Source organism: Rhea americana, unplaced genomic scaffold, assembly GCF_003343005.1.
Source record: "Rhea americana isolate MKP2758 unplaced genomic scaffold, rheAme1 scaffold_161, whole genome shotgun sequence".
NCBI lineage: Eukaryota > Metazoa > Chordata > Aves > Rheiformes > Rheidae > Rhea > Rhea americana.
Window position 1 is genome coordinate 1,607,339 of NW_028185717.1, and position 23,812 is coordinate 1,631,150.

The following is a 23,812-nucleotide window of genomic DNA, read 5'->3' on the forward strand; positions in this document are numbered from 1 at the left end:
GCAGGAAAGCAGGTGGACATTTACTACCTGTGTAAGTGATGACAAAGGTGTGGCTATTTCCTGAGAATGTGAAAATATACTCGTAGGAGCTGGTTTCCRTTTCTAACGGATTATTAAAGGGTAGAAGTGAGCTTAACATATTTGCTGTAAACAGGACATGAATACTCATCCTCTTGCAACCTAAACTGCTCGCTCCCTCCAATGCAAAATGACCTTGATGCCAAGACAATCTCATAAATACTCAGAATTAGTTTAGGGAAAATATGTTTAAGTAGTTTAAAGAAAATATGTTTAAGTCTTATTTAGAAATACATACATACCTGTTCAAAGTAGCTTTACAAAAAACTGTATTTCAGTCAAGTTGTTGCAAACAAATTCAAATTAAGCAATGACAAATTACTTCAGTTTTGCCTTCATCAACTGCAGAGAAAGCGTGGGCACAGCCAGCTCCCGCTGCCGGCCCCTGGCAGCGGGAGGCAGCGAGCAGGAGCTGCCGAGAGCTGGAGCCGCCCCCAGAGCGGCTCGCTCCTCGCTGGGGGTGTCAGGGTAGCTTCCCATCAGCTGCAGTGCAGTAAGGGACTTTGCACCGCCGGGGCCAAGATCCCGCAGGCAAATCTCAACAGAAAGCAGTGGCAGGTTGATTTTCCACTGGTGAAGTTACCAAAACCAGCTCCTCCACAGGAACTGCAGCACGGAGGCTCTCGCTCCTGCCAAACAAGGAGGAACTTTTCTCCCTCCGCTACCTTAACAGGGAAACGTGAGTTAAAAGTGACTGTGCAGACAACCAGCACGGACCAGCTGACCTTGGCAGCATTTTACCCTACCGCAGCTTTCTAACAGGAGAGCCTGAGACAACACTGCCACGAGGAAAAGGCGATTTTCTTGGGTTCAGATAAAGGTGGTATTTCTTCAATTCTGCCTTGCTTTGTCAGGCAGCTCTCCATTCAGAATGGTACTGGATTGCAAAATGGCAAAAGCTTTCCAGCCTACCAGAAATTTTCTGCATACAGGTAGTTTCCTTGCAGGGTTCAAGTTGCACATGTATTATCTCTGTCAAATTAGAAACTAAAGCAAACAGAAGCCAAATGCTTGCTCTTACCCAGCAGAGGTAAAGCCCCCTGTGCAAAGCCCAATGGTCCAGAATCACCCCCAAAAAATAAAACAAAGTCTTATTTCAGGAATTTTGTTGCTAATGCCCAGGACCTGTGTGAGGCGCAGAGGTCTGGCAGTATCCAGTCTCCTGCCTCCTTAGGGTTTGCTGGGGGCCTCCCTCCCTTCTCACTGCCTTTGCCCAGCCACATACCTCACTGACTCAGCTTCTGACCTGCTGACTGCTCTTCCTCAGCTTCCTCCCTCATCTCTTCAGGCTCCAGCAGGTCCAGCAATCACCAGTTTGTCCATCAGCTCTCCTCGTTTGGGAACTGCGGGACTGCAGCCCTCATCAGGGAACACACAGCCTCTGCCTGCCTCGTTCCTAGTCCCTCTTCCCTCGCCAAGCAGCCCTGCTGCTGACTGTCCGGTCGTTGCCTACAGTGTGTGCTCGGCAGTTTGTTCTGTTTAAAGATGCTCAAATGACATGGCTCCTCCTGGAAGAAAAATAGTTTTCAGACACCTGAATATTTAGACCAAAGTCTTAGATTTTCAGCATTGTTTAAAGGAGAAAAGTCACTTTAGAAATGCTACAGAAACTGAAATACCACAGGAAAGAAAGCAAATAAGATCACCACTCTTTCATTCTGCCCTCTTTTATCTAGTCATATCTCTCCCTCCCCATCCCAACCATCTAGTAATGAGAGCTCATTAATGGATGAGCTTACATAYGGAACAACTCAACACTGATCTACAAAATAATCAATCAAGCACTTAATTTTTAACATAAGAAATAAGCTGCCTAGGGASTGTTAATAGCTAATAGTTAATAACTAAATAAGCTAACAAATGCATGTGGGATTCAAAACTATAGCAAATCTTTATTCACAGTTTTCTTGAGTTTATTTTTACAAAAATCATGCTTAGGCTGACACTAAATTCTACCCCTTCTCCAGGTTTGTAATCCCCTGTATAGCCAGATCTTGGTAGGAAGAAATCAAGAATCATATAATCATAGGATCAGTAAAGTGGGAAGGGACCTCTGGAGATCATCACTTCATTAGTGAACTCCACCCACACACACTCAGGCTCACACCGAAGGGCTGTGAATCCAGAAGGTTAAAGTGCCATTATTTTCCCCAAAAACCTAATGGATGGACCCACCATGGCTTCATCTACATTAGCAAGTAGCCTGGCACAAAAGGACTAGATTAGTCTGTCACAGTGTGTGYGGAGCTCTACAGCTACCCTACAAGACGTTTGGGTATTTTACTCCAGATAACATTTAGACTGGTTCCTTGGCCCAAACATTCATACAGGATTCAAAGCTGTCTTTGGTTCAGATCTTTTTGCCTCTTTTGGAGTATATTTGGTGCATATCCAGAGTACTTCCATCCAATTTAGTTGAGTATGTATCAAAATTAGTACACAAAGTGCATCAACACTCTGTAAGAGAGAAATATGTGCTTCAAAATCCACTACTGATCTGAATCAAAATGCTGTTCAACGAGTGTCAGTATGGTAAAGAAAAGGAACAGAGAGGACATGAAATATCACTGTAAAGAATTTGCTTAATCAGACACACAGCTTTATTTCTTTCAAAAAATTTAATTGAAATTCCATCTTTATGGCAAATGATACACAGTAAGGTTATACAAATTGTTTTGTGTTAAACTTAATGGAAGTTCTTGTTCAATCTAAAATCAGTATCTTGGATTGAAAGCAAGTATTTGTATTCATATAGTATTAAAAAAATAAAATGAACTTCTCTCTTYGCATCTTACACTTCATATTAATTTCCCACTCTCTAGTTGTGACAAAAAGGGAATAAAAGTGAGCTTTTAGGTATTTCCAGGAAAATTCTGGTCCCATTAAGTTCAACCCTCTTAGAAAGGGGGACCAGAATCTTAGCTCACAGATACTATCCACACACCTTTTACTATTACAGCACCACTTTTGGAAGCTATCACATTTTCTAAAATGCAAYCAAGTAGGGAGATTTTATTAAACTCCAAGAGAGAAAAACTTCATCAGCATCAGAAAAGGCAAAAATACAGAGAGTTAAAGCAAACTCTTCAAAGCATTCCATTTGCAAACATCTTTATTTCCCACTTCTTTCCTAAGGACATTAAGGTTTCTATTTCTGAATTCCTCTATTTTGAAACAGTATATTCAGGCTAGAATTCCACAATACTGCGAGCACTGGTTTGAAGATTTTGATCCCTTGTCTGCAGCCTCAATTGTGCCAACTGTTTGTGATCCTGCACTGCAAACTGCATCACAAACCACTGCATTAGCGCAAAAAAGAATGAGCAGCCTGGGCAAGGGGACAGCAACACCAGCATTGCCCCCAAAGCCCCCAGACTGCAGAATCCCAGCCTGAAGACTCAGCTCCTATTAATGAAATYCTCACACACAATGCTGCTTCAATAYAKCACTTAAACTCACTTCCACGGGTGGCTTTTTGTCAAGGAGAACACAAATCAAAAACACTTGCAAATAAAACAGAGCAAGGTAAAAGTATACTTGACTAAAAAAAAAGTTATGATTATTGTCCAAGGACTTGAGCCTCTCAGATGCTGACACCTTCATATTTTCAAATTAATTCAATTAGAGTAAAAAGCGGTCAGGATCAGACAAGATTGGGTCCTGAGTTAGTAGCACCAAATGTTTTAAATCTGCCACAGGGGCAAWCCAAATGCATAAATGTAGAATTAAGTAAGACTGCAGTCTCCCTTTTACAGTGGCTACAAAGCATTTGTAGAGTGCTGAACAACAAGGCACATAAACAAAATATTTCAAAAAACTGTCAGGATGCTATTCATCTCTCCTTATTTTGGACATCTTGCAAGGTAGCTAACCACATCTGAGTCAGTGCACCAGGTTCCCTTCACAGGGAGGCAGCAATATGGCTAAATTAATCCAACCYGTTGCAGACATCTACCTCAAGGAGATAAATCATTCCTCAGAAGTACTTATTAAAAGGTATCCTTTGACCAGAAACAGTACCTAGGAGACTAGCTCAGATATCGACATCTACGTTGGATACTTACAGTGTATCCAAAGTCTGATCAGATGAATTCCACCCTTAGTTAGCATAGTCATATATGCTCCCAAAYATAAAACCCATGTTCAGAAGATTCCAATGGCAACAGAATTCTCACTGTTATCAGTGTCTGTGATTTCATTTTTAATTTATTCTTTTTAATGCAAGGGAAAAAAAAACATTTCTATTAAAAATAATCAGTAGAACTGCTGGGTCACTTACCACRGCATTTTTTCAACAGGCTTTTCGATGTTGTATTGAGAAAAAAAATAACATTTTGTTACATAGTGGACAGAGTGATATCATACACTGTTCAGCAAAATGAAAAGCCCCACCAACTCAATAAGACATGATCCATCTACTAAAAGCTAGAAAATTAAGTGATTTCTACATTATGGTCTAATAGTAACAATAGCCTAAATAGGCCTAGTAATTATCTCACTTGTGGTTAGCATACTTTAAAAGTGAATTTTAAATACCTTCTATTACTGAGGACAAATGTAATGCCTCATAACTAATGCCAGCTGAAATTTTTCCTACTATCTCCAATATGGAAATAAAAAGTCAATCCATATTTACAGCATCACAATGTTCATATAAAGTTAACCTTCGGTTTCCAGCTTCAGCCAGACTTCTAAATGTGCCGGTCACAACCTAGATTCAAAGGTCAATATATCCTTCAACTTATAGAAGAAAAGGAGATATTAGTAGGAACATTTCATAAAATAGACTGTTTGCTACTGACCCACAAGTGTCAAGCAGAGAAGCGGGAATGCAGGGAAGCAGTTCTTTGTCAAAGAGATGTAAGGTCCAAGTTCGCTCCCCACATACACTGCAAACATCGTCATTCTTTTGACATAGATTCATCATAGCCTTTCCATGAAAATTTCACCCTTCTATGTACGTATGACAACTCTACCTACTCCATCTGAGCAAGCGCAGTAATGGGCTCTTAGAGTTCCATTTTCCTGCCTACACGGTGAGTGGAGAGTAGCAGTGGAGCRAGGAACGGAGGACAGAGATGTACACAGGAAATCCTCACAGCAATAGCAGGCACTGTGAGAACTCTGGCACTCTCGATGCCAAGACAAGAGAACAAACTCCAACAAAGATGTAAAGGCAACTGAAGCTCCTGGAGGGAGACAGTTTCAGCTACATAGGGCCTTGCCATCATGCTACAGTCCTATTCAACACATACAATCAAGAGTCCAGTCTACTCATGTCCACAAAAGGAAAAAATTGCCCTACAGATTCTCCCATTGTTTGAAAGCCACATACCTCCACTAGTCAAAGAACACCAAAATATATAACAAGGTGCTACAAGTCAAAGCTCTGGACAGGCAACACGGTCTCATTCTCGGCGTCTGCAGACCTGCCCCTGCTTCTGGACTCCCCGCTACTGAGAACAGGCACAGACACAAAGGGTCACGGAAGACTTCTTTCTGCTAAAGCAACAAGGGATAGCAGTAATGTACGGAGGTTTTGTCACTGGAGGAGTTTAAGTCTCTCTCATCGTCACCACACTCAGAAGCTGCAGTATGGCAGCGGAGACACTTCATTCAACTCTCAAGACATATTAGGCTATAGTTCCAGAAAGGCAGGAGAGTACAACTTACATCACTCCACAGCAGTATCTGGCCTACTGGATGATCAACACAGCACCCACTTATTTCTTTAATATCCCAGGTTTAATTATTTTAATATAATTTAGAACAAGGGAACCATTTGTCTATAGTCAAAATAAAAGAGCAAGCCCCTGTTACACCAACAGGGCCTGTTTTATTTTTAAACAATCGTATCATTAAACGATCAGAGGTTCAAACTGTTCATGCTTCATAATTATATAAGTAAATAAAGCTGTCTGGGCAGCATGACCTCTGCTTCTTCAAGTCTTATGATTAGCTGGTTCATGAATTTACAGAAAATCTGTGTCTGAAAACAACCTGCACTGCCAAAGGACTGGTATTTCAGTGCTAACTGCATAATATAAGCGTTCATATCCACAAAGCTAGCAGCTAGACTAATACACATAATGCTCAATACCTCAGAACACTGGCCACAGCTTTGCTCCTTCTTCATCCCAAGACAGGCCTGGTGTGAAAAACCACTAACTGATGTGCTGTGATACTTCTGCCCTGAACTACTTGAAGTTCCAAGGTTAGAAATGTTATGTGGTAACCAGCCTTTGAAATAAAGTCCCCTCCTATCCCAAGACTAACCTAACATCTGTCCTGGTGTTGACAGTGAGTAAGTATTGCCTTAAAGAGGTTTTTCCACTCTACAAAACTAACACTATCTAGGAGCAGATTCCACAGTCTGAAGCATCCAAATTCCTGCCAAAATAAGCAAGCAATTTACGGGTGCCTACTCCAGGCCCACTATAAGTGCCAGAAATCTAAAAGATTTCAGTTTTAGACCACAGGATGCAAAAGCACACAGCCTTCAACATCAGGGGCAGCCTGCTCTCCTCTCACTCTGCTCTCAGGCACCTACAATGTAATTTACTGCCAATTTATCATCTGTTTTAAATGACACCATCAATTAAGTTAGATCAATTCTACCTACGTAGCTCCGTAGATATCCCACAAAAACCACAGTGCTGTGACACAGCAGAAAACACAGAGCTAATCTATAAACCTTCTGGAGAACAAGCCTGACTTCCTAACTTTACTAAACCAGAGAAAGCCCTTTTTAATAAAAAAAATAAAATAAAAAAGGTGCTTTGCTTAAAAGATGAGCCAGCACGTTCCAGCATGCGCTGCTGATGGCTGCTGGATCTGAAACATAGATGATCTGTTTCAACGGAGCATGCTCCTTAGCATCAACCYAAGCAAGAGTCTTTCTTTCATTTTGTGCTCTCCAAACACAGGGCTTTCCTAAAGATAATGTTTTCCTGGAAAGTGTAAACAAATCCTGTGAGTTCCACTATCCTAGCTAAGCTTTCACAGGAAGCCTCCGGCAGAAAAACAACACAAAACCTTCTCCTTATGTTCTAAAAAATATATACATGTTATTTTAAAAAGCATTACAAGTCACTTGATCTTCAAAATCCATCTGAAAAGATCACTCTCAAAAGAGAACTGGTGATTGTGCTGACTATACTGTACCGTAAGCATAAACAAAGCGAATAATTGTACACCTGACCTAGAAAGCTGAAATTAATGTAATCATAATGAAATCACACACAAAGAAATCCCTGCAAAGTATATAGAAGCCAATTTCCCTGAAAAGTAGATAGAAGTTAATTTATATAAAAGCTTTGCAAGTTTTTTCAGTGCATACTGGGCTCATGCCAAGTCCCATCAGAATTAGATAAGATGAGGTCTCTTCACATCTCACAGGATCAGGACCTTATTTCCTTACTTTCTACAAACACTCCCAAACAAACAAAACATAAGAGTTTAAAAAAAAAAAAAAAAAAAAGAACAAAAAAGTCAGGTTCTCCACACTGGCACATCGGGTTAGTATCGGTGAGACTATCATTCCATAAGTACATAACAGAGAAGAGTTCAGTCAGACAGTTCCTTTTCTTTGCACTGTGTCACCACGGCAGCTTTCCCGTATAACCCAACGGCGTTCTCCTAGAGCGCCTATCACGGCTGCTGATTAGTGAAGAAGGCTTTTGTCTCCCTGCAGACAGGATTTACACAGAGCGGACAGCAGAGGGTTAACTGCTTGGAGCAGATTTCATTTGACTGGATATGTGAATAGACCAAGTCTGCCAGAGCCTGAAAGACAGTTAATTAAAAATTGGAAGTGAGCAAATCTACTTGCATAAAATCAAAAAATGCATTAACATGTGTTACAGACTAGTGGGATCACCAAACTGTGAATCCACACTCTGCTTTTTAAGCACCATCTCCCTACATTTCAGTGGAAAACTCCATTTTAGAACTRCACTGGCATCGTATCTTAAAAGAAATATTTTGTTAGAAGATGACTACAAATGAACAGAATATTATTTTTCTTTGGCAAAGCAAACTTCTAAACTAGACTCTTAAAAATTGCAGTAAAAGAAAACTTTATTCTTTACAGATTAAATGCAGGGATTTCTATTCTTATTTCTGAATCCAAAATACTTTAAAAATGTTTGAAGACACCCACAACCTAGTAGGAAATATACAAATGCAAACTTCTGCAACTATTGCAACAAACAAGGTACCTTGGAGAATAGTGGATTTCCATTAAGAGATTCTGCTCTTCTGATGTTTTCAACTCCACACTGAATCAAACACAAGAAAGAAGAGAAAAGTTAAGTCTGCTAGAACCTTCACCAGTTATCCTTCAAAATCCTCTTTTCTATTTTATTCAGAATTTGCCCCAAAATGACTGAATTAAATTCAATATCATATTTTTCAATAGAGATAAAGTGACAATAAAGCAAAATTTCACTCTGCTGCCAAATATCCAATGSTTCCTTTTTAGTTAGGATAGTAGTAGCTTAAAGAGTTCAATCTACTAAGACAAATTCCCACCTCTTTWGCGCTGGTAAAAACTCAAGTGAGCCCAGCCAGTTCAGATTAATTCTGAATTAACAGAAAATTTGCCCCAAGTCTCATAGCAAAGAGCAACTACAAAGCAAAGTTTCAATCAACAAAAAAATACATCACTACCCAAGCAATTATGAAAACTTGAAATACCTACCTCATTCGCTAAAACTTGGGCATACTCAATATCTAGTTCATAAAGCGTTTCAATGTGGTCACTTGTAAATGCTATTGGGACCAACAACATGTTCTTCTTTCCTCTTTGACACAGTCCTTTAATGGTTTCATCTGTCTGTGGACCAAGCCAAGGCATTGGTCCAACCTATAAGAAAAGGAGGAAAAAAAACAAAGAAAAGAATGATTTAAGAAATTAATTATTTTTGTAAGCATGTCAACACAGACTTGATTTTTAACATCATCAAATATATCTATCTGTCTATTTTTGACAATACCTCTCACTTAATCGATCACATTTTTATGAAGACACACCATCCTCCCATTTGAGTCCCCCCAAAACAGTGTCTGGTCTGACTTTAAAAGAGATTCTTGTATCAAAATGAACGAAAAACGTTTTCAATTCRATAAAAACCTAACCATTACTGCACAGGTTTTACATGTCTTTTAAAGAAGTAAGCATTTTCAGGATGCAACAAACTTCTCATCCCTTTACTATCCATGAAGTATTTGGTGTTGACATATCGTAACATGCAACTTTAGAACATAACAATGGCATGTCGGACAAAATACACTTAAGACATAAGTTGCTTGTACAACATAATTCTGATGAAACAAATGTTCCTTGGTGTTTGCAGTAGTAATAAAAACAAAGCAATGGAAGCAGCCTTCCTCAAGGATAATAAGGCCTGTTTGGACTGAGTTCTTCTTATTAAGAATGTCTATTTCATAATGACAACTTCTGAAAATATTGTTCAGAGATCCTCAAAAAGCCACATGGAAACCCAGTAGGTACTTGATTCTTCTTTCTGACAGATAAAGAAATCTGAATATTATGATCATAGATTTTCTAGCACTCACATCAAAAATCTACTTTAAAATGATGCAAAATATCTCTAARAGGCAAGAATCTGTGGAAAAAGAGTATCTGAAAAAGCCAAATATGAGCAAAAGATCAGGGTTCCATTTTAACAGAGATATTCCTGAAAACAGCAAAAAGGCTCTAACATTATGACAAAGTTGGAAGAAAAGATTGTAAACTCTGAGAGCTGAAGAGCTTTATAGTGCAAATGACTTCATATTTTTCTCTCAAGTATTTACCTTGGACTGCCACACAAGCCTGTAAGGATTGGAATAGTTCAGTTTCTCCATGACTCCTTGGACAGTAGCTCCCACTTCTTGAGGATATGGATCACCACGGTTCACTACCTTAAACACAAAAACATCAGCTCTTTGAATTCTAAGGAACACATTTGTGCAAAGTTCATCTAAAGACGAAGACTCACTTGCTGCTCTTAAGCAAGGAGAGAAAGAAACCAAACAAATACCCCATGAGCAAGGACAAAAGAATAATTTACCTAGGAAAACACAGCATTCACATACAACACAATGACATTATAAAGATTGTAAGGTCTTCTGGCATCCTAGGATTATTTCAGCTGTTGTAAAGAGTGGTTGCTTAGTCTGTAGGACAAGGACTGCTTCTCACTACCCTTTTTGCATGCYCAACATGCAAAGGCCTGGAACCTCTAAGTTTATATGTGCACAAGTAAATTAAGAGCAAGCCCTTAAAGTCAAGTGTACATATAGAGAAACCGCTAGAAAAGTGCCTGGCCCATTTTCAACCCATGCTGTTAGGCCTCTTTAAACAATCCAAAGCCATGGTCTGGCAGTTAGCATAAGCCAGGAACCATTCCCATCAGGCAGTTTGCAAGTGGTGATCTCATCCCGATAGGAAGACTGTTTAATACTGCAGCCATGGGTCATTCCTCACCTCCGGCTTCAGCGACAGAGCACACCAGGCTCASGTAACTAACAGCACGACTAACAGCACGGAGGCAGGCCGGGAGCCCAGGAAGTCGAGCAAYGCTGAGGGTCAGTCTCTGCCGCTAGCGCTAGGTGGCAGCAGGGCCGCACAAACGGTGCCAGCCAGGGACAGGCCCAGGGTACCACCGGCCCCCTGCGGGCACCCTGGCCTCGTCGCAGCCCACGGGCATCACCGCTACCTCGAGCCCTCAGAATCCGGCCTGTGCTACAACTTCCGAAAGAGAGGTTTCTCCTCCCCTCTAAGGTACTCCAACTGTAAGGGCTGGCTTTCYTGTTTCTGAGCTCAGAATTAGTTATTCCCGTCTTTCCATAAAACGAGCAGAAGTTACTACATATCCAGAGTATATCCCAGAGCATCTGTGGAGTTACAACTGTACATTTTTAAAGTAATGCACAAACACACGAGAGTTTAAATTAGGGGCTAAAAAGAAATGGAGTAAAAATTCATTAAAGTGAGTTGCATTTTTCCCCCAGCACAGTAATGAGCTTCTGGTTGTACTGTCTGCTTCACACAGTAAACATTCTGGGGAAATGATCGTCTGAAAAGGTGAAGCACATTATAACAYCGAGTTCAGTCGAATCATATGCAAAGTGCTTGACTCAGAGGGAAAAAAAATGACATGACTGCCCAATACCTATAATGAAGCTGCTTCACCATTCTTCTTCTGCACATAACAGATAATTTCTTCAACCTTTATACAAACATATGGTTACATTTTGGTATCAGTACTGTATTTCTGAACAACAATTAGAAGCCATGTTACTGAAGTTGCTGGTTACTGACAGTGGAAGGTTTAGGCCATTTAGTACAACYTTACAAAGATTTTATTTTCATTCCTCCTGGGAAAATAATATTGCTATTTTCTAGACAGAAAATACCAAATTTTCCCCTCTAACATCATCCAAGTTTGAGCTTACAAATATGCGAGACCACAAAAGTAGCCATACTGAGTCCAACCAGAGATTCACCTAACCCAGCATCTTATTTTCAACAGCAGCCAACAGTACAGATCCGAGTAGGCAAGCTGGAAAGTAACAACAGCTCATAAGTCTACTCTTTAGCTCTGGCTCACGTCTTCAGCTCCAACTCACAAGTTTGGGGKTTTTTTTGTTTGTCTGGCACTTCTACAACAGTGGTAGGCAACAAAGTACAACAATAAGGTACAACAGCAGTCCTGTGGCATGCAAGCCGCACAATCTTCAAATCAGCTTAGCCAGTGTTATTCYGATCTAATTATTTCAAAAACAACCTTATATAACTCACAGACATTGGAAGCGAGTGAGCCGAGAAAAGGATAACAACATCTTTCCTTTTGTCAGGCGGAAATAGATCCAGTTCTTTCTGTATGTGTTCAGTGAAGCACTGTTAAGAAAAAGGGAGCAAAGATCTGAATCAGAAAATGCTGAAAAGTTGATATACACTCACAAATGACTCAAGGCAAGCATCTTCCATGTTCTAAGTTGCCTTTAGAACTTCAAAATGCTGACAGACCACAYGCATACTGTTCAGTATGTAATTACACACAGTGCCCAGCCTCAGCATCACCAAATGCCCCTGTGAGCTTTCAGTCATTCTGATGGCTTTTAGATGTTGGTAACAAACTGAAAGAACATAGCCAATCAAACCAAACTATCCTTTACTGCCTTCAAAATGGTTCCACACCAGGCAGGCCATATGAATGCAACTGTTAAGGCAAGGGAAGAAAGAGAAATGAATAAACAGGGGCAGAGAGAAACATCCTTTTTAACAGCCCTATTACACTTAAACTGGATTAAAGCAAATATGTATACAAGGTCTCAGAGAAGAACCTCCTTCATGGATGGTTAAGTTCCAGAGAAGAACTTTATTCAGCGACCTCTACCCTGACCTCAGTTCATAGGGTAGCAGAGGAGACGGAATCTTTTTCAATCAACACCTGAAAAAATTCTTAGTGCTACACAAAAAAATAATGAAACACTTCTGGCCTTACACTCCCACTGCCAGTGTTTGAATTGAGAACTATAATACTGCATATACACAGCTGCGCTGAGGGAATGTACAGACAAAAAAAGCAGCTGCCATCACTGCTTGCATATGGTGCTGCAGTAACAGGAAGAAGCCATCTGTGAGGTCTTTTCTTAGAGATTTTACAATGAAAAATGGGGCAGAAACATTAAAAAATTAAAAATTAATTTCCATTTCAATTTTATAATCCAGGACTGAGCCAGCCATCCACTTAGAGGCTCCCTTGGGCTTAAGAAAACACACACTGGTTGGTTTATTAAAAAAAAATGTGTGTATGTACATAGTCTGTCTAATGGAAGCCATCATGCTGCAGATTCTCTGAATATACGAAGGGTTCCTAAACTCTGCTGAGGTTTCACTGAGGGCRTGAGCAGTGCCTGCTAACAGAGATAAATCTCAGGGTAGTATCTCACTCCATCAGCTTTTCAGGGGAACTCCACACAGTGTAGGCAGTTCATTTTTCTTTTCTTCAGTTATTTCTATAGTCTGGTCAGCACATCATAAAAATTGCAAAAACCAAGACAGAACATTGAACTCCCCAGAAAAGACAAAAAAATGCCATTTTCTCTGAAAATTAAGGAGCAAGTTTTCTCTTAATTGCTCCTGCCACAGCCACCGCTGTGGCAAGAATTATGCACCTCTTTGCTATCACATGAGAACCTGACAACGGATATGACCTGCAGATCGACTATAGACCTGCTTCAAGCAGGAAGGTGGACCAATGACCTCCAGAGGTCCCTTCCAGCCAACACAGCTATGATAGCATGATTTTATGATTTTAAAGCCAGATGTACAGGGTGCTCACTTTCTCATATCATCATGCCAAAACATCTGGCATGAAATAATCATTTTTAATTTCAGAAATAGGTAGACAGTAATGAAATGTGCCTTGTGTACAAAATGTATCCTCAAACTGAAGCATTCTTTTTATTCTTCCTCCCTAAAAAAAAGTCCAAATAGTCTAAATAACAAGATAGATTCATCTCCTTTTAGGATATCCTATAGCTAAAAACTTTAAGTCTTGTTAGAAACTAAGACTTGACCTAAAAAAGTGATTCCTCAGGATGTATCTGAACTTTGAAAATTCAAAAGTCTGTATTTACTTTACGAGAGTTCTTTATTGTTTTGAAGCCAGCTGTCAATGCAAAGATATCAAATTTCTCCTATATTAACCAAGCTAAGAAAACCCCAGGGAATATCAATTTGATGACATAGCCAAAACAAAGTGATAGTCGTAAATGACTATATCTGACTCCTGGATGCTGAAGCATATCCACACCGTAGGTGCAGAAGAACTGCAGCATTCTTTTTGCTGCTGAAACAGTGACGTTAAAAAAGATGTTTCATGGTACCTCCTTACCAAAACTGTTCAATTTACATGTCTCGTTCTGACTGCCATCTTCAAAGATTCTCATACAAATCCATACCTGAATAAGAAGGGGATGTGTGGGCCATCGGTCAATTATACTCCACTTCATCTTTGGTTTCTCCCCCTTTTTATTATAGTAGCGATAGATCGCATTTAAACTGCTTCCTGAAATACGAGAATTAAGAACATAAATTTATCCAAGGCATTAATAACCTGTGAGATGAAAACAATTTTGTAGCAAACTATTTTAATATTTTAAAATGCTACATATTTAAAATACAACTGTAAATCAGAAATGAGATCAGAGGGGAACGATTATCTCATAAAGTCCGAATAATGCAAAAGCCAAGAACAACTTGCTAAGTGCTTTAACTAAAGCACACTTATTGCTGTAGTTTCCATGGAGAAAGCTTACACAGTTGTGTTCCTGGACTTTCCGTTTATTTTATCTTGCAATAATAATGGCAGCATAAAGCTATCCTTAGCAAAAAGTTTCTAACAAAAATTAAGAATTAGAATAGAATACAGAAAACGTTGAATGGGCAATGAAGCCAACAAGAAAGGGTACTTTGAGGAACACAGTAGAGATTTGCATTCACACTTCACATACTGCATGAGGCTCCTTGGTTTTGGCTCACTGACGTGGCTACATTCACCTCTGCCGTTCACATTCTGCTCCCGTATACACTCTCACCTGTGGTAGAGCAGCTATACTGTGGATACTGCGTGAAAGCAATAGCCCTTTCAATGCCATCTTTCTCCATCTCTTCAATTGCTTCTTCTGTCAGAGGATGGACATACCGGAAACCAATGTAGTATTTGTGAGGTGCTGTCAACCAAGTCACAGAAAAAGAAATTGCAAACATCTTCTCTCTTATTTTAACAATACCCATGAGTCATCTCTACTCAGAAGCACACCCCGTCAGTCAAAATGCTAAGCAAAAATTCTACAAACTGCTGAAGTTTTGACCCCCTTACTCACCAACAAGTACAAAGTACAAAACCAGACAGACCTAAAGTGCTGAAATAAACCTGCTGATACTTTTCTGGCTGTTTTTCCTAAATTGCTGTCATATAAAAACATCTTTCATTGGCCAAGTATTTTGCTGTTAAGTTACTCTGCTGTCAGGAGGGTTTAGAAGTGATTTATATTATTATTTGTTTCTGCAGGAATCATTACACTTCTCGCTTGGCTTAGTAATAGCATAGTTTTCAGACTTCAGAGTTCTGATATTTTACTCAACGAGTTCTGATTTAAAAGACTTAAGATGTATTTTTAAAATTGTGTTAAAGAAGTTAAATGAATATCTTATAATCTTATATAATCAACATACTGTTATGCTGCAATACAGACCACAGTTAGTATTATGCCGTAACAGAGACCACGGCTACATAAGTGTAGTCTTCCTGACAGCAAAGATCCACTTACTTAGTCAAATCAAAAAGGCTGAAGGAGGATGCATCAAGCAAAATAACTAAAATGCCAAAATTTTTAAGGGAAGACAAGGCTTTCTTCTTTGTCGTACATTTTGGTAAAAGGAAGGAAAAGGCTTTAAGTAGTTTGTACATCTGGGAAATKTTATTTACTTAACTTTCAAATACARTTAGGTTGGCATCTTGTATGCCAACATTGAAACACTCAACTCCACAAGGATCATCTTAAGAGGCTCAATTTTCAAAGAGGAAAAGATGAGGCACCTTATAGATATTAGCTTCCTATAAGGCATTTCAAGAAAATCRCCTAACTTTATTCCTTTCAAGCTCCAAGTGCCATTGGAGAAATCATCAAAACAATATGACTTCACCACATAAAGGATTTCACGTGATGAGGGCCTCAATCATGACACTGCAGAGGGCTTTTGGACAGAATTATCTTGGATACTGACCATTTGTTCAACACACCTTCCTTTCCCTGCCCTCAAACTCCTATTCCAGCTTCAGACACCTGGTTTCCTTGCCCTTTCCTCTCCTACTCTATCTTCTTTTTCATCCTTCCACTGACATAAAAAAAATGGATTTCTTTACTTTCTATTCCTTGTCTCTAGTTTAACCCCATTAAAACTAAAACTAAAACTAGTACAATGCAGAACCATCATATGGTATAACTGYTCTGATCACTCTCCTTGTGAGAGAAGATGACTTCCTCCACTCTGGATAAGTCTGGTCCATTTACCCATAAACCCCTAAGGACAGGGACCATTGTTTGGGGCAGTAATTTCCTGCCACTGATAAGAGACATGTGTTCTTCCATTTGGAGTTTGTTTCTGTTTTTCCACAGAAATCTTCATGCATGCAAACACTCTAGTTTGGAGGCAATACTATTTTCCTCCGAGGACAATGATTCATGTTTTTGTTTTCCAGCTCTAATCTTTTGGTTAATCAGTCTAAAGTGTTTTCTTTTGGGTGGGAGGAGAAGGGACTTTTTAAATGGGGGACAGAGGTTCCTAGGAGAACAAAAACAAAATTTCTTTTTTTAGTGTTTCTGGGTCACTAGTTCTGAAATAACATTTAACAGGTTTCTGAAGGAAGCAGATGTGCTATGTTTGGTCTCCAGTCTATACATTTATGCAGGATYTGGAAAGCAGGTTTAGCTGACCCCAGCTCTCTGCAGGAGGCAAGATAGCTCACTGCTGGGAGCAGTAGCAAATAATGACCCAACTTCAGCAGCTCTAGGAGYCAGCAACATCATTAACATTTTTAAATGGCATTAAAAAAGAAAATTGACTAACCAGAGAAAGATGATAGGACTCTGACCTGGGAAGGGACATATTGGGAAAAATTATGAGCAACTGGGGAACTTCTTGCAGTATTCTCAGTGTATTATGTTTTGTCTTGGATCAAAGGCAGCAAAGAAGAGATTTTCATACCCACATTTGCATACATGACTTGTAGTTGCAGTTAAAATCAGAACTACTCAGAGTAAGCGACAGCTCCTTCCACCAACAGAAGACAGCTGCCAATCTAAGGAAACAATGTGCCCTCCCCATCCTCTGTTCTTTCATTCTTATGACAGCAAGAAGGGAATCTCAACTGAAATATGACTTGTAAGAAATACTATAAATCGTTTTTCTTTGTCGTTTTAACCATATTTTAAGAAAGCATATTTATAATTAACCTTGCAAGACATCAGCCTACTCAATGCTACCATATGAAAAACAGCACAATAGAAATGGATTTTTGCACCACCATATCTGTATGATTTATTCAAACAGACTACTGAGCCCACCCAAGCTTACTCCTTAAGAAAGGGTTCTGTTTTTTTTTCAGACAGCTGCCTGCAACAATAAAGGTTCATTTTAAAATATTATTGTTCCTATCCAGATGATGTGGGTGAGGCTGCTTATTTACTATTTGATATTGGTCCCATTGTCAAAATGAGACATGTCAAACATAAATAAATCAATTTACTGACTTGCGGTATGCAAGAGGGAATTTTATAGGTGGTTATCAATACCATCTAAAATAAAGCCTTCAGCAAATGTAAATACCTAACCAACTGCAAACTATACCACCCCCTCAAAGCTAAAATTCATTCAGATCAGGGTAACAAAAGCATGCAAAGTATTTCTCCTTCACCATGCATTTCCTGTGTTGCCACCACCTGGGAGTTACACATTAACAGTACATGTTACCAGTGCTCCCACTCAAAGCATTAAAGGTGAATGCACGATATTCCAAAATACAGATTGCTCAATCTGGAAGCACATTTAGCTCTTTTGAAGCTATTGTAAAGCAACACAGTAGTTGGTATGACTGCAAAATTGCCGAAGAAAATTGTTAGCACATTCAAATTTTAAAGCCACAGCTACCAGGAGGCAATATAGTAGATCTTTAAACAACATATCAGGCCAGATGTAAAAACTGCAACAACAGATAGAGGCGGATGTGACTTAAGAAAARCAGTCAGCAAACAAAAGCAAGTGGGAGTGGTACTCTGAAAAAAGCAGATAAGTCTTCTTAAGTTTTATCTTCAGAACCTGCTGCAAGCCTGACCCTTCAAGGGCTAATTTAGTAAAAACATTAGTGTTTTTGATGCCATAATAGGGTGTAGTTTGAGCTCTAGGCTTTGACTATACTTTCAAGGATTGCAACTGGAATTAAACTACATAGTAGCATTTGGGGCGGGGGGGGGGAGAAAGATGCAAATGAACAAACCTGTGACAGCTGTGCACTGAATGAACAAAAGAAAGAATTTTGGTCCTAGTCTTCAAAAGATTGCTATTTTTCGTCTTCCAGACCCTTCTATCAATTTTCTATCTCTACTCTTTTTCTAGACAAGTCTGAAGCAGGCCCTAAAAAGAAATACAAAATAGCTGGGAACCAACTAACATGTATTGTCAAACATGTCAACCCTGACATGCCAATATCACATCAGCAAAACACTTCGAGGCCACAGATACTGAAGSAAAAAGAATGTTTGCAGCAACAACCATTGCAAAGTTGCTCAGCTTAACAGAACGGAAATCTCTCCCCTTCGGCTTCTCTTACTTCAGCAGTTTTTCTATTAAAAGTTTTTAGCGTTCATACTGTAGTGGCAGGATGAGAAATATCTGAAGCAAACACRTTGGTGAAAAACTCAATGGGCAGCTTAATGGTCTTAATCCCTTTACTCAGAGGTTGTTGCTATAAAAACAAAAAGGCATAACGCAGAGAAATGGCTTACAGAACAAAGGTGATCCCCGTGGCGCTCACTTCAGACAGAACAACCATCACATCATTGTGTCTCCTGGCTTCTGTCAAACCAGTGAGGATTCACTGTCTTCTTAGCTTATGCAATGAGAGGCAAGTGACAGAAGATTGCCACTATCCTTGAGCTGCTATGCAGATGTGGAGTTTGATTTCTAGAGTGTCACTCTATTTATTAATACCACGATTTCAATGCCACCATGGCAAGGAGCTGTAGTATAAAAGGTAATACAAGCAAATRGTCTATCACTTCCAAAAAAAGGCAGAACAAAGATTTCTAGTTCATCACAGCTGCTACCTGAGCATGGCTGAAGTCTAATTCAGCTAACAACCCAGTTGGAAGTAGTTTAGCTAAACTGGTACAAATTCCACTGCAAATACATTTGAATATGGTTAACCTGAGTTTAAAATGGCTTGTATATGAATTCAGTTTGAAGCTTTAGGAGGGAGGGATTGAACATGACTGAATCACAGCAGATTAACATTAGAGGAATGATACACTTGCCCACACTTGCACAGTTAGCCCATTTCAATTACAAGTTAAATTGTGTTCACCTAAACCCTTGGTAAAGAGGTACTCACACAAGAACCGGTAATAGTTTTCCATTATACCAGTGCCACCAACTACTTAAGCATAGTATAACTCATACAAGAGTTGTACCTCCATGCTGTAAAGGAGTCTAAGTTCAAAGAAAAGAAGGGATGGAAATTTTATTCRCCTTTCAAGCTTCCTCATAGCCAAGGCAGAACTAGCAAAGACAGTATCTACTTCTATCCAAACCAAACCATCCGGCCTTATCTCCAGCTAACGTCTTCGGGTGGAGCGAACAGCTATTGCTCAACCCAACCCTGCAGTTTCAACTATGAAACAGTATCTTTTCTTCCCACTGACATCCTTTTCAGTCCTGCAGTCAGGTCTAATTGATGTTATATCTTTTATTCATTATTATTAGTTACAAATTCAGTCAAATTTGAGAACTCTAGATATGCGCAAGCAATAGCTGCAGAGGGACATTTTAAAGGAATGAAAAAGATCTGTGGCCTGGGAGGATATTTGAGGCTGCTGACACTCTCCCGTGCAGTTTCTTATCCTTTAGGCTCACACTGACATAACAAAACCAAATACAAAGCGCTTTAGAGAATTAAGTACTGGCATCAGAGCCGTCTTACATAAGACAGTTGCTGCACAGCCTTCCAGCTGAGCTAGTCCCATACTGGGAAACGTACTCTTGGGATGAAACACCAGGGGTAGGAAATACCGTGCTGTCCTCTGAGCCCCAGCTGTCAGAAACTGCAATTGTGCAGCCACTGAATGACATAGTTTTTAGTTAGCTACAAGAAGCAGCCACGAGGAGGCAGCCATGCATTTTACAGAGGGGCGGAAACTCCTGCTGTAGAAACTCAACAGCCTCACTGCACAGAACACAAGCCACCAAGAAACCCTAGACCAACAGAAGTTTTACTGTGTGCGTGCACATATGTGTATGCACGCACAGCCTAAGGGAATCAGCATTCTCCCACCTGCTTCCTCAGAAACAATCAATAAAATTGCAGAGCTCCAATTACATGAGATTACCCTGCTAATGGCCACAAAGTTCCATCTTCTTTAGGCTAGTAAGAAATCCATTCTGAGTGTCTTTCTCCCATGCCAGCCTTATTTGTTGACATAAAATAAACTCCCTTCCTTTCCTCGAAGATTCAACCACTTTTCTTCAGTGAAGACTTCTTCAAGCTCAAAGAGGGCTTATATGTAAGGTATGACTGCTTGTACTCAGACACTGACTGAGGCTCCTGTCACCTAACTTAGCCAACTAAAAGTAAGACTCTTTGTCTAACATCATCATCTAGGTTTCTTCCTAGGAGAGACACAAGGTACCTTTAAAGGCGGGTTCCCCCACTGCTACCACATCCGACAATGATCTCAGGATATGCTGAATCAATCTCTCAATATGCTGTATTCTATCTCAATGGCAGGCAGACCAGAGAACACCAGTTAAGCCAGATACCTAACTTCTTAATGGCTGAAGATATGCATGATGAAGTATGCCAACAACGTCTAAGAATGGACATACCCAAGTCAGTTTTTAAACCAGTTACCTCAGGTATAGATGGAGGTGGCATCTGCACCATTGCACAAACTGCATCCAGCCTGAGAAGGTGGGCAAATGTGTAATTTCTGGTTGGATTGTGGTGCTGCACTGTTGCCGCAGGTTCAATGAGTACCGATAGCAATCTATGGTACAAAATTAGAACTATTCTCCAATGCAGTCACAGAAGTGTCCACAGCACCAAAATGTATTTGCATACATGGGAACTCCATGCTTTTCATATGCTGAGCTTTTAAAGAGTAAGAACTTTTGCAATATCTTTACTGTGATTTCTAAGCTAGCAGAAAACACTGTTCACGTTCACAATAAAAGCAAATAGCAAAAGCTGCTTTACAAACATACATTTCCAACACATCAGACAAAACAAGTTTTTAACAAGGACAGTGAAGCGTAGCAGTACCAGTGTGAGGAGACAGTCTATCCAGCAGTTTCACCATGCCTTCTCCCTGCACTGCTGTCCACTTCTTGATTGGAGATCCGCCTCCAATCTTGCTGTACTGTTCCTGGATTCTTGGGGTGCGGCGCTTGGCAATGAATGGTGCTAATTTACTAAAAGCATTCAAAAGCCACATGGGTTAGTACCATAATCCAAATCATCTCCTTCCTCCCCAAAGACCTGGCGTGGGGTTTCTTTAGCCATCTCTCAGAACTATAGCAGACCAGTAACTATAACATTAAACAAGTCATGCAATTAATGACTAGTTATATTCCATCACCCTTCCCAAATTCGCTAGTTGTCAGCAAACCACAGTTTGCTTTTAGAAGTTAAGATAACAATTTTGGCATTCCTATTTTCAACACTTTGCACAAGATTACAACACCTTCTTACGCTAATTAAAAGATAATTAAAACAGATTCTCATTTTTAAGAAATGCTGGTGTACATAAAAGCTCTTAAAGTCTAAGCATACAGCTAAGACAGCATCACTCAGCACTGACCCTAACACAGAGGTTCCCACTGTTTCTTACTTTTGTGCTGGAAGAGTCATTAGATCCCTGTCCAAGAAGAGACGAAGTAAGAAATCATGCACATCATCCAGCCTTTCAGGACCACCCATGTTTAACATCAAGATTCCTGTTTTAGGTTTCCTACAGAAACAAAACAAGACATTTCAAATCCTGGTGATATACTGCTTTTATAAAATTGCAAGACAATCAGCTTATCCTCCTGTATTTGCCTTTTGCAGGAATATCATTCTATTTAAAAATTAACCCCATTTAAGCAAAAATATGAACTATAAGCATGAACAGCCAGTGAATAATAGTAACAATGATCTGGAAACACTATGCTTAATTGGAAGTATGCTGAGAAAGTTAATTTGCAGCTAAACATAAAGGAAATTATAAAACAAGGTCCAAGGAACTATCTCAGGTCTTTACTTTAGAAAGACTTTTATCTCCTGAAGCGTTGAAAGAAGTGAAGAGCCTTTCTACACATAAAATAAGTTCAGCTTTATTTTTTTCACAATGGGTTTTCTATCTATGTGCAGGTCTGACACAGTATTCAAAGGGGGAAAGTGAGCGAAAACCAGGCATAAATGGCCAGACTATGAATGGGAATGGGGACACCCTCTGACAAAATCTGCCAGCCCTGTGTTTAATACGTTGCCTCTCAACTCCAAAGAGATGCCAAGAAAGGGTAAGGGAACTGTCAGAGCACTACAGTGCACAGCAGAACTAGATTTACCTTCTATCAGCGCAGGATCCATTACAAGCATCACATACTCTCACATAGAAAAAGACACACGTGGGAAACAGATTGATTTAAACCTGAGATTTCCAAGCACTCTTTCATGTGTGATTTTGAAAACAAGTAAGATGCTTAGCAAGCACACACATTCTACAACCCAGAAGAAAACATCCAGGCGGGGGGGGGAAGAAAGTTCTACCTAATGAAAGAAAGTTTAAACTGCAACAAGTTAGGTGCTGTAACATTCAAGCCTGGAAGTGGATTCCATGACTGGGAACAATATGCCTTTAGAAATGTTGGGGCAGACRGAGAAACCTGATCCAGAAAACAGACTAGGCCAGGACCTGAGACTGAGCCAACAGTGGTAAATGCCAAGGTGCTCAGTATCATCTCTTTCCTGCATTAAACATGCCCAGTGGTGGGGGCATAAGTACTTCTGTCCAGACAGGGATCCAAGTCTTCTTTAGAGAACAGCTGTCTTTTTGACAAGGACTTAGCAAGACTAACTTCCCTCTCAGTGTCGCAAAACAGATGATGRTAATCACTTCTTTTTATATAAATGGCTGCTAGTCAGAACTCTCACTCAGGAGGTGGAGATCCCAATCAAAACATTTCCACAAGCTGAAGGATTCCAGTTACCAAGATCTCTCCCCTCGGGAGAGTGTCGCACCTATTTGGAGCCAGGGCTGCACAGGGGAACTTTGCCATTCTCATGTTAAAGCTAAGTCTCACAGATAAAAGGAGGACTCAAAGGAGCATAAGTCTATCTTACTGGCCAGGAAACTGTTTCCATTCCCTCCTTCCAGGAGTGTTTATTAAGATGTTGAACAGAAAACAGGAAGCAGAACCTCAATTAAATAATAGAAAAAGAACAAACAGTAGAGTATTATTTCTGCACTGCCTCAGGCCCTTACCATGAGCCAGTGCCTCATTTCATTCCACAGAACAAGACAGACAATCCTTGACTCAAAGAGCTTAAACATGTAAAAACGAGGCTCAGTGAATACAGCTAGCCAGATAATGGCAATGCCAAAAAAGAAAAAAAAAAGAAAAAAAAAGAAAGAAAAGAAAGAAAAAACATACTACACCACCCTTAGACAAATGCTCATGACTGCTCTGTTTTGTAACATAACCACTGTTAGGTAAAGCAGAATATCTTATCAGAGAGAGACAGAGGGCAACTAAAAGACACACCCATCCACACCTCATTGCAAACTTACCGGACTTCTGGCTGAATTTGAGGTTTTGTGCTTTTTGTTGCTGTGGCTGCAGCTGCCTGACCTCTCCATCGCACTGGGACCCTCACCCTCATTTGACTGCTGCTTTTCACAA

At 39.9% G+C, this 23,812-nt stretch overlaps 1 protein-coding gene across 1 annotated transcript; it reads right to left on the reverse strand.

Moving 5' to 3' along the window:
• Positions 1–2,655: 2,655 nt before the first annotated feature.
• Positions 2,656–23,812, reverse strand: FECH (ferrochelatase). The gene is made up of 10 exons (XM_085300174.1): positions 23,701–23,812; positions 21,760–21,879; positions 21,192–21,340; positions 14,692–14,826; positions 14,056–14,162; positions 11,888–11,986; positions 9,898–10,005; positions 8,780–8,944; positions 8,298–8,357; positions 2,656–7,863 (listed from the first exon to the last, which is right to left on the reverse strand). The coding sequence occupies exons 1-10, from the start codon at positions 23,790–23,792 to the stop codon at positions 7,729–7,731; spliced, it is 1,170 nt and encodes a 389-aa protein (XP_085156300.1). The 5' UTR covers positions 23,793–23,812; the 3' UTR covers positions 2,656–7,728.